This window comes from Salmo salar, chromosome 18, assembly GCF_965601325.2.
Source record: "Salmo salar chromosome 18, fSalSal1, whole genome shotgun sequence".
NCBI lineage: Eukaryota > Metazoa > Chordata > Actinopteri > Salmoniformes > Salmonidae > Salmo > Salmo salar.
The window spans coordinates 63311702-63328561 of NC_138308.1; the positions used below are offsets into that span (position 1 = coordinate 63311702).

The 16860-nt window shown below is 38.4% G+C and overlaps 1 protein-coding gene across 1 annotated transcript in view; it reads left to right on the plus strand.

Moving 5' to 3' along the window:
• The first annotated feature begins 653 nt into the window (after positions 1 to 653).
• etnppl (ethanolamine-phosphate phospho-lyase) overlaps positions 654 to 16860 on the plus strand; it is a 34352-nt gene continuing 18145 nt past the window's right edge. Inside the window, exons 1-6 of the mRNA XM_014155455.3 lie at positions 654 to 875; positions 1630 to 1748; positions 4300 to 4459; positions 8298 to 8372; positions 8841 to 8934; positions 11955 to 12071. Of these exons, the coding sequence (XP_014010930.1) occupies positions 817 to 875; positions 1630 to 1748; positions 4300 to 4459; positions 8298 to 8372; positions 8841 to 8934; positions 11955 to 12071 (624 nt within the window). The 5' untranslated portion in view covers positions 654 to 816. The remainder of the gene's footprint in view (positions 876 to 1629; positions 1749 to 4299; positions 4460 to 8297; positions 8373 to 8840; positions 8935 to 11954; positions 12072 to 16860) is intronic.

Below are 16860 nucleotides of genomic sequence, written 5' to 3' on the forward strand. Positions count from 1 at the left end.
CATAATACAACACAGAAAAATCTTTGATAAACAATGTTAATCTTACCAACGATGGCCTTCAGTGTTCTTATGTCGATGGCCTCCTTGGCAACAGGTCAAAAGAGGTAAGTAGAATGGGTAAGTATATGAATATGAACATACTGTACATTTGCATTCAAACACACATACTCATTAGCTAGAATGACGAAAACAGAGGCTACATAGCTACATTTCAATGGGACTCGCAAACAGCACCCAACAATCCTGTTTTGTCTTCTTCTGAGGTCAGGAAAAGCCGATGTAGTCTGGCTGTAGTGTTGTGACTACTTATTTATGATCAATATCAAGTATTAAAAACTCTACCTGATTACTATTGAAAAGTCTGTGTAGTAAAGCTGTAATGTTTTGACTACTTATTTACTACCGACATCAAGTAGTACAAATCTCTACCTGATTATTAAAACTTCTGTTTTCCTATTGAACACTACCACACTCTACATGTGTATCTTGAGTAGTGCATAAACTACACATTCACTACACAATCCCTACAAGTCTTTTCATAGTCACTACTGCACGAATAGGTGTCGTGTAGTAATTCAGTACTTTTTGATGAGTTATAGGCTAATCATGCGTCACGAGCTGTGACTTTCGGTCAGTGTCCTTGCATTGCCGTTTTCACAGCAGAAATGAAAATGTGTCTAGAGGGCAGTATTGGGCTGCAAATCCGGTGTGCGTGCGTGTGCCTGCGCGGGTCCGTTGCAACGCAATTTCTGGACTGACAAAACGGAGATAAATGAGGGACAACTGTTCATTTTCTCTGAATGAAAGAACGTCAGGATGACAGCAGAAATCTTTCCTAAGGAGAAGACCATCGATCTTCGGAAAAAGCACATTGGGTAAGACATCGATTTTTTTATAGCCTCTATGCTACTGTGTTTAATACTGAAATGTCTTCCAAATTCTGCACTGGTTGCTGAGACTATAAGAAAGTATTTGAAATGTAATTACAATAAAGCTATATCAAAGGGACTTTCTATTTCGGAACATTCAAATAATGGCAAAATACTTTTTTATCGAAGGTGTATGCCATAAGCAATGTCTGAGAACGTTGAGTCCTTTCTCAAATCGAGAGTTAAAGTTACCAATATGCCACACAATAACTTAAGATACGTGTCATCTCTTGTCTCAAACCAGAAGTGAAAGAACATGGTCTAACTGAAATAAGATACTTTTTTAAGTTCCCTTCTTTTCAACACAACAATTATATTTTACGTAAAAGGTATAGGTTATCGTGACTTTATGCGTGCTATTAGCAACGGTAATGATGCTATTTTATTATATAAACTGACAGGGAAGCCTAAGGATAGTGGTTGGCTATGCGTTATTTTGAGACCAGCATAAGTAACCTTATTAATTTGACTGAATTGCATTTCGAATAAAGAAGGTTATTTTTGTTAAAGACAACAAGTCAATCTTAGTATCTTTGCCTCCTATATGTAAGTACACTTATTTCTAGTTATGCCTAGATTTCTTGCCCTTTATGGCACAGGAGGTAGTGAGTGCACATTTCCCTGCAACCAAGAACCACAATGACCACCATGACCATCAATTGCTGCAGTATCAATGTATTAAGACTCAGTTCTCTTTAAGTCCATCATGTAAGGTGTTCTTCAGCCATGATCCCATCAAGATTGTGCGAGCCAAAGGCCAGTACATGTATGACGAGAATGGTGTGCGATACTTGGACTGCATCAACAACGTTGCACACGGTGAGCGCAGGCACAAACACATTATTCACTTACATAGACAATGACATCACACACTCACTGCAGTGATTTTAGTGTAGAACATGATATGGTCACAGGATCTGATGGAGAAACTGACAGATGTATTGCATACTAAGTTTGCTAGCTTTTGAGTGATTAAACCCAATAGAAATTCATGTACAGTACCAGTCAAAAGTTTGGACACACCTACTCATTCCAGGATTTGTCTTCATTTTGACTATTTTCTACATTGTAGAATAATAGTGAAGACATCAAAACTATTAAATAACACATATGGAATCATGTAGTAACCAAAAAAAGTGTTAAAGAAATCAAAATAGGTAGAACAGTTCAAATAAGCAAAGAGAAATGACAGTCCATCATTACTTGAAGACATGAAGGTCAGTCAATACGGAAAATGTCAAGAACTATGAACGTTTCTTTAAGTGCAGTTGCAAAAACCATCAAGTGCTATAATATGGACTTGTTCTTTTACCAAATAGGGCTATCTTCTATATATCAACCCTACCTTGTCACAACACAACTGATTGGCTCAAACGCATTAAGGAAATAAATTCCACATATTAACTTTTAATCAGGCACACCTGTTAATAACCTCTTACATCTAGACGTTCCGCTAGCGGAACACCTGCTCCAATATCCAATGATGGGCGTGGCGCGAAATACAAATTCCTCTAAAATCCGAAAACTTCCATTTTTCAAACATATGACTATTTTACAGCATTTTAAAGACAAGACACTCGTTAATCTAACCACACTGTCCGATTTCAAAAAGGCTTTACAACGAAAGCAAAACATTAGATTATGTCAGCAGAGTACCCAGCCAGAAATAATCAGACACCTATTTTTCAAGCTAGCATATAATGTCACAAAACCCAAACCACAGCTAAATGCAGCACTAACCTTTGATGATCTTCATCAGATGACACACCTAGGACATTATGTTATACAATACATGCATGTTTTGTTCAATCAAGTTCATATTTATATAAAAAAACAGCTTTTTACATTAGCATGTGACGTTCAGAACTAGCATACCCCCCGCAAACTTCCGGGGAATTTACTAACAATTTACTAAATTACTCACGATAAACGTTCACAAAAAGCATAACAATTATTTGAAGAATTATAGATACAGAACTCCTCTATGCACTCGATATGTCCGATTTTAAAATAGCTTTTTGGTGAAAGCACATTTTGCAATATTCTAAGTACATAGCCCAGCCATCACGGGCTAGCTATTTAGACACCCGGCAAGTTTAGCCTTCACCAAAATCAGATTTACTATTACAAAAGTTTGATTACCTTTTGTTGTCTTCGTCAGAATGCACTCCCAGGACTGCTACTTCAATAACAAATGTTGGTTTGGTCCAAAATAATCCATCGTTATATCCGAATAGCGGCGTATTGTTCGTGCGTTCCAGAAACTATCCGAAATGGTAAATCAGGGTCGCGCGCATGGCGCATTTCGTGACAAAAAAATTCTAAATATTCCATTACCGTACTTCGAAGCATGTCAACCGCTGTTTAAAATAAATTTGTATGCAATTTATCTCGTAAAAAAGCGATAATATTCCGACCGGGAATCTCCTTTTCGGAAAACAGAGGAAAAAACACAAAGACGGGGGCGGCCAGTGCACGCGCCTAAGCCCACAGTCCCTTGATCGGCCACTTGAGAAAGGCGATAATGTGTTTCAGCCTGGGGCTGGAATGACGACATTCAGGTTTTTCCCGGGCTCTGAGAGCCTATTGGAGCCGTGGGAAGTGTCACGTTACCGCAGAGATCCTTTGTAATGGAATGAGATGTCAAAGAAAGACAATAAATGGTCAGACAGGCCACTTCCTGTAAAGGAATCTCTCAGGTTTTGACCTGCCATTTGAGTTCTGTTATACTCACAGACACCATTCAAACAGTTTTAGAAACTTTGGAGTGTTTTCTATCCAAAGCTAATAATTATATGCATATTCTAGTTTCTGGGCAGGAGTAATAATCAGATTAAATCGGGTACGTTTTTTTATCCAGCCGTGAAAATACTGCCCCCTAGCCATAACAGGTTAAATGAAATGCCTTCCAGGTGAAGCTGGTTGAGAGAATGCCAAGTGTGGAAAGCTGTCATCAAGGCAGTCCATCATTAGTTCATCATTAGGTGGCTGCTTTGAAGAATCTCAAATATAAAATATATTTTGATTTGTTTAATACTTTTTAGTTTTCTACATGATTCCATATGTGTTATTTAGTAGTTTTGATGTCTTCACTACTATTCTACAATGTAGAAAATAGTAAAAATAAAGAAAAGCCCTTGATTGAGTAGGTATGTCCAAACTTTTGACTGGTACTGTATTTCCATGCAAGAGCAACACAATTACATTTTGTAAAGTATTACCCCTTTCCCTCATCACTACCTAATATCAGGAAGCCAACACTTCTGCAGCCCAGCAGAATGATAAAAAAAATTGGACCGATTCCAATTATATAATTGTCATTAACTTGAAGACCAATTCAATTTCTATGGTTGTGTGCTTGACTCCCCAGTGGGTCACAGTCACCCAATGGTGGTGAAGGCTGGGGCTGAACAGATGGAGCTACTGAATACTAACTCACGCTTCCTGCATGATAACCTTGTCCAGTACGCCCAGCGGCTGCAGGCTACTCTACCTGAAAAGCTCTCTGTCTGCTACTTTGTCAACTCAGGGTATGTACATGGTCATTTCAGTTGATGATTTTAACCAGTGCCTTCAGAAAGTGCTCCCGAGTGGCACAGCGGTTTAAGGCACTGCATCTTAGTGCTTGAGGTGTCACTACAGACACCCTGGTTTGAACCCAGGCTGTATCACAACTGTCCTTGATTGGGAGTCCCATAGGGTGGTGCACAATTGGGCCGGTGTAGGCAGTCAATGTAAATAAGAATTTGTTCTTAACTGACTTGCCTAGTTAAATAACATTTAAAAAAAGACTATTAACAACCCTTGCCTTTTTCCAATTGTTGTGTTACAGCCTGAATTTAAAATGGATTAAATTGCATTTTTTTCTCATTAGCCTACACACAATACCCCATGTCAAAGTGAAAGTATGTTTTTCCAAATTAATTTAAAATGAAAAGTCAATAAGTATTTAACCCCTTCATTATGGCAAGCCTAAATAAGTTCAGGGGTAAACATTTGCTTAACAAGTCACATAATACGTTGCATGAACTCACTCTGTGTGCAATAATATTGTTTAACAGGATTTTTGAATGACTACCTCATCTCTGTACCCACACATACAATTATCTGTATGGTCCCTCAGTCGAGCAATTAATTTCAAACACAGATTCTACCACAAAGACCAGAGAGATTTTCCATTGCCTCGCAAAGAAGGGCACCTATTGGTACAGCAGATGGGTAAAAATGAAAAAAGCAGACATTGAATATTCCTTTGAGCATGGTGAAGTTATTAATTACACTTTGGATGGTGTATCAATACACTTAGTCACTATAAAGATACAGGCGTCCTTCCTAACCCAGTTGCCGGAGAGGAAGAAAACCGCTCAGGGATTTCAAAATGAGGCAAATGGTGAGTTTAAAATAGTTACAAGGTTAAATGGTTGTGATAGGAGAAAACTTAGGATGGATCAACAACATTGTAGATACTCCACAATGCTAACCTAATTGACAAAGTTAAAAGAAGGAAGCCTGTACAGAATAAAAATATTCCAAAACATGCCTCCTGCTTGTAATAAGTCACTAAAGTAAAACGGCAAAAAAAGTGTCAAAGAAATTAACTATATTTCCTGAATACAAAGTGTTATGTTCAGAGCAAATCCAACACAACACATCACTGAGTACTACTCTTCATATTTTCAAGCATAGTGTTTGCTGCATCATGTTATGGCTATGCTTGTTACGGATTGGGGGGGGGGGGTTTAGGATTTTTTTTTTAAACAGAATGGAGCTAAGCACAGGCAAAATCCTAGAAGAAAACCTGGTTCAGTCTGCTTTCCACCAGTCACTGGGAGATGAATTCACCTTTCAGCAGGACAATAACCAAAACACAAGGCCAAATCTACACTGGAGTTGCTTACCAAGAAGACAGTGAATGTTCCGGAGTGGCCGAGTTACAGGTTATACTTAAATCTACAACCTGAAAATGGTTGTCAGTGATTAACAAACAATTTGACAGAGCTTTAAGAATTTTGAAAATAATAATGGCAACAATTTCTAGAAACATGTTTTCACTTTGTCATTATGTGGTATTGTCTGTAGATGGGTTAGGGAAAGGAAATCTATTTAATACATTTGGAATTCAAGCTGTAACACAACAAAATGTGGAATAAGTCAAGGTATATGAATACTTTCTGAAGGCACTGTATATCTCTGCAGGTGATCTTTCTATCTGGTCAAAATCACTGATACAGATCCCCCTCCACCCTCTGGTGGTATGGATAACTTATTATTATGTCTCCAGAGAAACCTATATTCAAATAAAGGTCCTATCTATCAAATGACTAAAGTGGAATTAGGTGGTTTTGGCTGCGGTCAAAATGACCCCAAAGGACTTTTTAAAAAGTCCATATTGGGCTCCCGAGTGGCGCAGTGGTTCAAGGCACTGCATTTCAGTGCAAGAGGCATCACTACAGACCCTGGTTCAATTCCAGGCTGTATCACAATCAGCTGTGATTGGGAGTCCCATAGGGCGGCGCAGAATTGGCCCAGCGTCGTCCCGGCTGGGGTAGACCGTCATTGTAAATAAGTATTTGTTCTTAACTGACTTGCCTAGTTACATTAAATAAAAATATTGGTACAGAAACACTAAACAATTATTTAGATTTATGAAGAACAAGTTGATTGACAAAGTCATGAAAATGTAATAAACCACCATTCAGCTATGATAACAAAATGCCTCTGGGGTCAAAATGATAGTATGAGGGTGGTTTGTGAACACAAACATTGTATCTACTTCGTGTGAACAATTACCATTTTTTGCATCAAGAGCTCAGCTCAATAACAGATAAGCACTGAGCCAAAGATAATAGAATTTGCAAACACTCACTGGCATTTTGAAATATGGCATTACCATTACAAAAATCAAGGTTTCTCAAACTCTGTCCGAAGTTACAGTAACATGTGTGTGTAAACAGGCAGATAGATAGAGACAGACATACAGACAGACTGAAAGACAGAGTTCAGCAGAACTGAACATCACAGAGAAAGGGAAAAGGATAGAGAAGCCAACCAGTGCAGATCTTCTATGAGGTCTGGTACAGTGCCAAGTCCCAGCTATGGGCTTTGGAATGCACACACGTGCAATGTTTAGGACACCTCTCAGAACTGGTCTAGACACCGCGTCCTTACACGTGACAGGTAGGGACAACCTGTTATTCTGCAAAAAAAAGACCTTTGACCTGTATTCATAACAAAATACAGAGTAAAAAATAAAAAAATACCCTTAATGCAATCAAAACTTTGAAACTGATACTTTGATGTTTTCTGATTTTAGGTTAAACAACACTCTTTTTGCTCCAAGGCAAAACCATGTTTGAATAATGCCGCGTTCATGTGCTAGTCTGAACTAGGAAACTCATACATGTCTGGTTTGCTAACTGTTTGTAGTTATACAACGTTCAACCGGAAATGTCAGTTTCTCCAGAGTTTTGACTAGCACGTGAATGAATCATTGGTATCCAGTTGAGTTTCTTTTACTTCTACACAGTAAATATTGCTTTATTGATTGAATGAATCTAAGCACATATCCCTAGTGAAAAAAATATTTTATTTGGTTTTGCTTGCTAAACTTTCACAAACTGGCTTTGACTTGGCAAAAATTGTTGAAAGTGTATAAATTGGCCCTATTCATCTCAAGAAGCACTAGATGGAGAACCAGTGCCAGAACTCTGCTACCTCATATCCACATGTAATTGCTACATAGTGATATGAATTACAGACAGCATATTTTCTAAGTAGTTTTTAAGATTAGACATTGTGGTGGACAAGGCTGCTATTTGTGTATAAAGATTATGTTAACCACTTAACCACCCATGTTGCAATTTGAAAGCACATTTCCTGCAATTCTATGCATTTTGCCATGGCTAATGCTGTGTTCTTATGCTCAAGCATAATAACGAAATCAAAACTGCTAAATGAATTGTTTTGGGAATTTTGAATTCTAGCTTTTATTTTGGTGATTGTTAGTTCTCAAAGATGATATTATATTTTCTACATACTTTATAACTGGTTTTAGTTTAAGTTTACACTGAAAGTGCATTTCCATCCCCAAAATGTATAAAAAATTATAATATTATTTTTTACATTGTTTGTAAAAAATGCTTAGGTGGCCCGCCCAAATATTACAATGGCAGAAAAATCCCTGTAATGTGAAGATGGTATGGTTATCCAATAATTTGCAACAATAGATGGCCATTCTATCCCTTTATGCAGGGCTGTTAAATATAAACTCTTGTTACTCTTAAACTCTTAACTGTGATATCCAGGGCCAAGCCTGTGTATTCTGTGGTGACTGTGTAACTGAAGTGAACTTTACCCTTTGAACTTCAGCTCTGAAGCCAACGACCTGGCGCTCAGACTGGCCTGGGAGTACACAGGCCACAAAGACGTCATAACGTTGGACAAGTAAGTCAACACTGTGGGTGTAGGCATTTGTGTTTGCGACAAGTGAAAAGTTTGCACCTGAGAATAAAACATAAAAGAACAGAAGGTAAAATTAAAACCAGGATCTGATCTTAATGTAAAGAAGAAGTGTAAATACAGAGTTAAAAATGTTGTCTCTCTTCAATAATAACATCTGCATACTTTGCACAGTTGCAAATGCTTTGTAAGTTGTTCTCTCTAGAGCAGTAAAAACACTAAACTAACCCAGACTCGTCTTAGATAATATGCCATCTGGTCGAAATGTTAATTATTCTGCTAACGTGATTTTTTTTGTGTGCCCTAAATGTGCATATGTGTTAGAGAGTTCTATGATCAATGTTCATTTATAACACATCATTAACCAAATTTACTCTAGATTTCATTGAGAATCTGGTATTTCATCTGTCACCATCAGTGTTTTCACATTTTTCCATGTTCCTCTATTTGCAGTGCATATCACGGCCATGTGTCATCGCTCATTAACATCAGCCCTTATAAATTTCACCAGCTGGCCAATGCAGAGCAGAGCAAATCTGTTCACGTGGTGAGTATCCCTGTCCGTCTGCCACCGCAGAATGAAAACATCATGACTCAACATGCTCCATTGGATTTGACAGGTTAGTGTGTGAAACAGGCATAGTAAAGTAGGAAGCAATCCCACAGGTCATGTTCCAGTTCTTATTCTGATAAGATACATACAGTTTTAAGGCGCCGTTTCTCTTTGATGCAGCGATAAAGTGGCAGAGTGTGTTCCTAAGATCAGTCAACTGTTTCCCTTGATATTATTGATGAAGTCTGATGTGGCTGGTTGTAGAATATCCTCCTATAATGTTACATGCTACGTAAATTAAGTCAGCCTGTCTCACCACCTTATATGGATTATTAATGTGGGTTGATATGAGAAATCGTCTCGCTAAACTGAGAACCGGAAAATCTAGCAACACTTATTTTCAACCGCAAGATAGAATATGTACATACTGTATCTCAAGTTTGTACCAATGTAATTACTTACCAACTCAAATTTGTAGTTTGCTTGTTTAACAGTAACATGCCTGGTCTCAGTTCTGTTTGAGCCATCACGTGTCACTCCTTGTCACTCATTTGTCAGGAGTTGACATCATAGCACAAACAGATCTGGAACCATGCTAATGTTTGAATAGCCTACCCAGGAGTGAAAGTAAGCCGGTCCGGTACGGGTTTACCGGCAAAATAAATAGTGGGTGTACATCATACCGGTAAAACATGAGCGTATCACAAGAATTGCAACAAAGATGGCAAGAAATCTGTAGGCTATTACACCATCATTTATCATTACCACCTATCAGTCACATGAACATTTTTAGAATGGACTTGAAAATGGGTGGTATACGCTCCAAAATGCGCTGTGGTTCAACGTGAACAATCCAATTTTGCCAAGACAGAGAGGACACACATAGACAGCAGTGGACGCATCAATCAATTCAGACTACAAGTGTGCCTAATGACAATCGTCAAATGTCATTTCACTTTTTGGTGTTTTAATAGACGTCTCTTTCCATTCAGCAAATGGCAGGTGCACAGTGAACTGTTTTAGATAGTGGAATTATTTTAGAGTGGTGAATGTTTGCAGGTAGCCTACTTTTTTTATGTGATTTGTTTGACAATCAGATGAAAACATCATGCCTGGTTGTGTTCATGCCACATTAAAAGTTATACATTTTTACAGTTAAATGACATGTCTTTAAAAAAAAAAATCTGTACATGCACACATACAGTCGGAGGTTTACATAGACTTAGGTTACATACACTTGTTTTTCAACCACTCCACAAATCTCTTGTTAACAAACTATAGTTTTGGCAAGTCGGTTAGGACATTGACTTTGTGCATGACACAAGCAATTCTCCCATCAATTGTTTACAGACAGATTATTTCACTTATAATTCACTGTATCACAATTCCAGTGGGTCAGAAGTTTACATACACTAAGTTGACTGTGTCTTTTAACAGCTTGAAAATTCAAGAAAAGGATGTCATGGCTTTAGAAGCTTCTGATAGGCTAATTGACATCATTTGAGTCAATTGGAGGTGTACCTGTGGATGTATTTCAAGGCCTACCTTCAGACTCAGTGCCTCTTTGCTTGACATCATGGGAAAATCCAAAAGAAATCAGCCAAGACCTCAGAAAAAAAATTGTAGACCTCCACAAGTATGGATCATCCTTGGGAGCAATTTCCAAACGCCTGAAGGTACCACGTTCATCTGTACAAACAATAGTACGCAAGTATAAACACCATGGGACCACGCAGCCGTCATACCGCGCAGTAAAGAGATGCGTTCTGTCTCCTAGAGATGAACGTACTTTGGTTTGAAAAGTGCAAATCAATCCCAGAACAACAACAAAGGACCTTGTGAAGATGCTGGAGGAAGCAGGTACAAAAGTATCTATATCCACAGTAAAACGAGTCCTATATCGACATAACCTGAAAGGCCGCTCAGCAAGGAAGAAGCCACTGCTCCAAAACCGCCATAAAGAAGCCAGACTACAGTTTGCAACTGCACATGGAGGCGAAGATCGTACTTTTTGGAGAAATGTCCTCTGGTCTGATTAAACAAAAATAGGACTGTCTGGCCATAATGACCATCGTTATGTTTGGAGGAAAAAGGGGGACGCTTGCAAGCCGAAGAACACTATCCCAACCGTGAAGCACTGGGGTGGCAGTATTATGTTGTGGGGGTGCTTTGCTGCAGGAGGGACTGGTGCACTTCACAAAATAGATGGCATCATGAGGCAGGAACATTATGTGGATATATTGAAGCAACATCTCAAGACATCCGTTAGGCAGTTAAAGCTTGGTCGCAAATGGGTCTTCCAAATGGACAATGACCCCAAGCATACTTCCAAAGTTGTGACAAAATGGCTTAAGGACAACCAAGTCAAGGTATTGGAGTGGCCATCACAAAGCCCTAACCTCAGTCCCATAGAAAATATGTGGGCAGAACTGAAAAAGCGTGTGTGAGCAAGGAGGCCTACAAACCTGACTCAGTTACATCAGCTCTGTCAGAAGGAGGAACTTATTGTGAGAAGCTTGTGGAAGGCTACCCAAAACATTTGACCCAAGTTAAACAATTTAAAGGCAATGCTACCAAATACTAATTGAGTGTATGTAAACTTCTGACCCACTGGGAATGTGATGAAAGAAATAAAAGCTGAAATAAATCATTCTCTCCACTATTATTCTGACATTTCACGTTCTTAAAATAAAGTGGTGATCCTAACTGACCTAAAACAGGGAATTTTTACTAGGATTAAATGCCAGGAATTGTGAAAAACTGAGGGTAAATGTATTTGGCTAAACTTCCGACTTCAACTGTAGGAGTTCCAGTACCTGGAAGAAATTAAATCTACTCTCACCCATGAGCCTACCTCAAAATTGTCATAGTGTTTGGTGATGCACACTATGCTGCTGCTAGATCCAAGCATCCCTAGGTTCATTGCTCTTTAGACTGATTGCTCAGATGGTTTTTCACATGCTGTGGTTTTTTGAAATATGTTCCAACTGTGTTATTTTCCCCCATTCCCCTAGGCTCTGAGCCCTGACCTCTACAGAGGCAACTATAGACAAGACCATCCAGACCCCGCCACAGCATATGCCGATGACGTCAACAATCTTATACAGAAAGCCCATGAGAAAGGACACAAGGTACAAAATAAAAATGGTGTCATAATCTGGGTTACCTAACCTAGAGTATTTAATGCCTACAAATAGGGCTGGGCGATGTGGACAAAAAATAATTTCACAATTTTGTCAAACTTACGGGCGATTCACGATATGAATTTAAATTTTTTAAACATTTTCTCTAAATAAGCTTTGATGCAAAACATTAAAGGTCAATACACTGCATGTAAAATTATACCTAGGCTAAATATACCCTTACACAACCATAAGACCCACTAATAATTGTATTATTTTATCAAAATAGATTAACCTGCTTTTTTGCAATAATCACATATCTAACTTTCAGGTCTGTCTATGAAAATGCCATTTCTGTTACAAATCCAACCAGAACCATGCACAATGCACTTCTTGAAGCAGACATTATAGAAAATTAACACAGATATCATAAACAATCTCTCAAGTACAAGCCCACATGCTAGTAGCCAGCTAATCTTTATATTTAAAATCAACTTGGATCTATTTGTTTGCTAACAAGGTATAACAGTTGAACTGTTATGAATACACCCTCCTTTCCGTCTCCAACTGTTTGAACAACATAGCCCGTTCACTTTGTTAAGATATTTGTTAAGATAAGTGGCCTACCTGGTTATGATGCTTATTTTTCAGAATGAGAACAAGTTTCCAATTCCTGATATAAACGCATCTTTAAATGCTAATTTCGCATTCATGAAACACAGACTAGACAGCAAGCACATGACAGTCTGTGGCTAAAATGCTACTAGCAGTGAGCATACATTTTCCACAATCATGTTCATTGATACTCTCGTTATAGTGTACGACAGTATGAGTCATAATACCAATAAAACCGAGCGGTCAAACAGGGAAATGGTTCTAATCGTTTTTCCACCATTCATTTTTCCCATAAGGGATTATAGAAACATTTAAAATAAGGGCTGTTTTTCGTGTAGACTTACCCTGGCGTGACATTTTGATAACCGTGTAAATTTCTCTAGGACAAGGTGACTTATCAATATATTTGCCTGTATTTCCCCCCCCCCCCCCAAAATTGAATTAGCTGCTAATGTAGTTATCATAAATAACAACAAATGCCATGACGATCTGGACGAGAATGCAGAATCTAGGCAAAAGCAAAGAATCTCTGGATGAACTATCTGATGTTACCTAAATGTAGTAATTAATACATTGGCTACACTTCTTTAAATAGACAATTCTGTGAACTGTCATGTGCAAGTTTTAAATTGACACAATACCTATTAGCAAAGGTGTCAGCTAGAGATGACGTGCAGGAGCTTTCAGGGATTTGTAGTTTTGCATGATGTCTACTTTGATGCTAATTAGCATTTTCTAATCTGAGAGTAAATAGAGCCAAATACAGTATACAGTGCCTTTGGAAAGTATTCAGACCCCTTGACTTTTTCCACATTTTGTTACCTTACAGACTTATTATAAAATGGATTAAATACGTAACAATGCTCAGCAATCTACACACAATACCCCATAATGAGGTAATTTAGCCTTCCCTGTAGCTCAGTTGGTAGAGCATGGTGTTTGCAACGCCAGGGTTGTGGGTTCGATTCCCACGGGGGTCCAGCGCAGAATTTTTTTTTAATGAAATGTATGCATTCACTACTGTAAGTCGCTCTGGATAAGAGCATCTGCTAAATGACTAAAATGTAAATGACAAAGCAAAAACAGGTTTCTAGAACTGTTTGCACATTTATAAAAAAACAGAAATACCTTATTTACATAAGTATTCAGACCCTTTGCTATGAGACTCGAAATTGAGCTCATGTGCATCCTGTTTCCATTGATCATCTTTAGAGATGTTTCTACAACTTGATTGGAGTCCACCTGTGGTAAACTGAATGATATCACATTTACATACAGTACCAGTCAAACTTTTGGACACACCTACTCAGTCCAGAGTTTCTTTATTTTTACAATGTTCTACATTGTAGAATAATAGTGAAGACATCAAAACTATAAAATAACACATATGGAATCATGTAGTAACCAAAAAAGGGTTTTATTTTATATTTGAGATTCTTCAAAGTAGCCACCCTTTGTCTTGGTAAATGAATCACGCTTCACCATCTGGTAGTCTGACAGACGAATCTGGGTTTGGCGGATGCCAGGAGAACGCTACCTGCCCCAATGCATAGTGCCAACTGTAAAGTTTGGTGGAGGATAGATAATTGTTTGGGGCTGTTTTTCATGGTTCGGGCTTGGCCCCTTAGTTCCAGTGAAGGGAAGTCTTAACGCTACAGCATACAATGACATTCTAGACGATTCTGTGCTTCCAACTTTGTGGCAACAGTTTGGGGAAGGCCCTTTCTTGTTTCAGCATGACAATGCCCCCGTGCACAAAGCGAGGTCCATACAAAAATGGTTTGTCGAGATCGGTGTGGAATAACTTGACTCGCCTGCACAGAGCCCTGACCTCAACCCCATCAAACAACTTTGGGATGAATTGAAACGCCGAGCCCCAGGCTTAATCGCCCAACACCAGCAATAATCCAACATCTAGTGGAAAGCCTTCCCAGAAGAGTGGAGGCTGTTATAGTAGCAAAGGGGGAACCAACTCCATATTAATTCCCATGATTTTGGAATGAGATTTTCGACAAGCAGTTGTCCACATATTTTTGGTCATGTAGTGTATATTGATAAAAGTCACCTAGTCCACGAGAGATTTACATGTTTATCAAAACGTCACGCCAGGGTAAGCCTATACGAAACACAGCCCTTATTTGAAGTGTTTCTAAAATCCCCTGTGGGAAAAATTTATGGTGGAAAAACGATTAGAACAATTTCCCTGTTTGACCGCTAGGTTTAATGGGTATTATGACATCTCCACTTTGGGGCTCTATAGTAGGATCTGCTTTGTTTTACATTTTGGGAGTTGAGACATAAAAAGGCTATCGTTATAAAGGTTAAGTTCTCGTCTATCACAGTAAAATAATGTCTAAGTGTTTCTGTGTCCATATGACCGATTCTGTTGGACCAAACCTCAAATGCAAATATGAAGTTTAAACTGCTTGTTGTCAGAGAGGAATATCTTTCGTCTTTGTTGTTGTGAGTGGCAGGGGGAGGGGCTTGGTGTTAGTGTAGGAAGGTGCACAGTCCAGACAGCACAGAAGGAGACGAGACCAAAAAGACAGAACACTCATAAAAACTAAAAAAAAAAAAAACTTTGATTCTTGCGATACAGGAATGTGGAACATCGTGCTAAAACACATTCAAATTAATCTAATTAATGATATATATTTCCCAGACCTACCTGCAAATCTACTGAATATATCTCATAATTATAAACAGTAATTGCTGAACTTAAAGGCGCAATATGAAGAAATCACTCCGCCATTGTCTGGTTGCTAAAATTCTAAAATGTCCGCCTAATTTCAGTTTATGTGGCAAAACAAGCAATGTTACTATTTATTTTTGTACCTTTATTTTAACAGGGAGTCCATTTGAGACCAAGGCCTCTTTTACAAGGGATTTATGCATATACACAATTTACAATGAATAGTGTAAAGAATCATTGTACCATCTCTAAACCGCTGTGAAATATCATATTTTCAGCTGTTTGAAGCTGGGGTACAAAACCGAAAGTAAAAATACACAAAAAACGAAACCTAAAGACGGGAAGCATAGAATGGATCTATCGCTTACCAGACTTGCTTTCAATGAGAATGACTGATCTTTAACTCACATTTCTTTGTGAATGTGGTTGGGTCACGCACAAAGCTACATTTCACCCCTTTAACCCCTGTGCGGCCTGGACGGACATCCAGCGAAAAATCATATCGCCATTAGCATAACAAAATGTAATAATTTTTTTTTTCTTTTTTTTTTCTTCAAATTATATCGTTTTATAGATACACCTCTCCTGAATCGAACCACGTTGTCTGATTTCAAAAAGGCTTTACAGCAAAAGCAAAACATTAGATTATGTTAGAGGAGTATATCGTAAAAGTAGCCACATAGCCATTTTCCGAACAACCACATGCATCACAAATAACCAAAAAACAGCTAAATGCAGCACTAACCTTTGACAATCTTCATCAGATGACACACCTAGGACATCATGTTACACAATACATGCATTCTTTTGTTCGATAAAGTTCATATTTATATATAAAAACAGCATTTTACATCGGTGCGTAACGTTGACTAACTATTTTCCCTCAAATGCATCCGATGAAACAGAGCTACAATTTACTAAATTACTATTCGAAAACATTTTTAAAATGTACTATTGTCATTCTAAGATTTATAGATGAATATCTCTTGAAAGCACCTGTAATGCCAGATTTAAAATTAACTTTACTGGGTAATCATACTTTGCGATGAAAGGGGATGCGATACTCTGAAAAATAGGCTAACGTTACAGGTCAGTGCCATCTTGGAACAATCGCATATCACATCTAGTCTTGTATACTATTGTCAATAATCCCTTACCTTTGGTTGTCTTCATCAGAAAGCACTTCCAGAAATCCCAGGTCCACAACAAATGTATTTTCGTTCGAAAAAATTACTCTGAAGGCTGATCAAAATGCTCCGTCGGCCGCGGGACAGCCATTTCGAGAAAAAGCATTTTTTTCCCATTTAGGTTCGTTCAAACATGTCAAACGTTGTATAACATAAATCTTCAGGGCGTTTTTCAACAAGAGAGCCAATAAGATTCGAGTGGGACGATTGCATTGTGTTTCAAAACGTTTCGAAAGGGGAGGGTAACCAGGGGCGCCGGCGTCATAATGGTGATGGCCCTCTCCGTGTGACCACGTTCCACAGC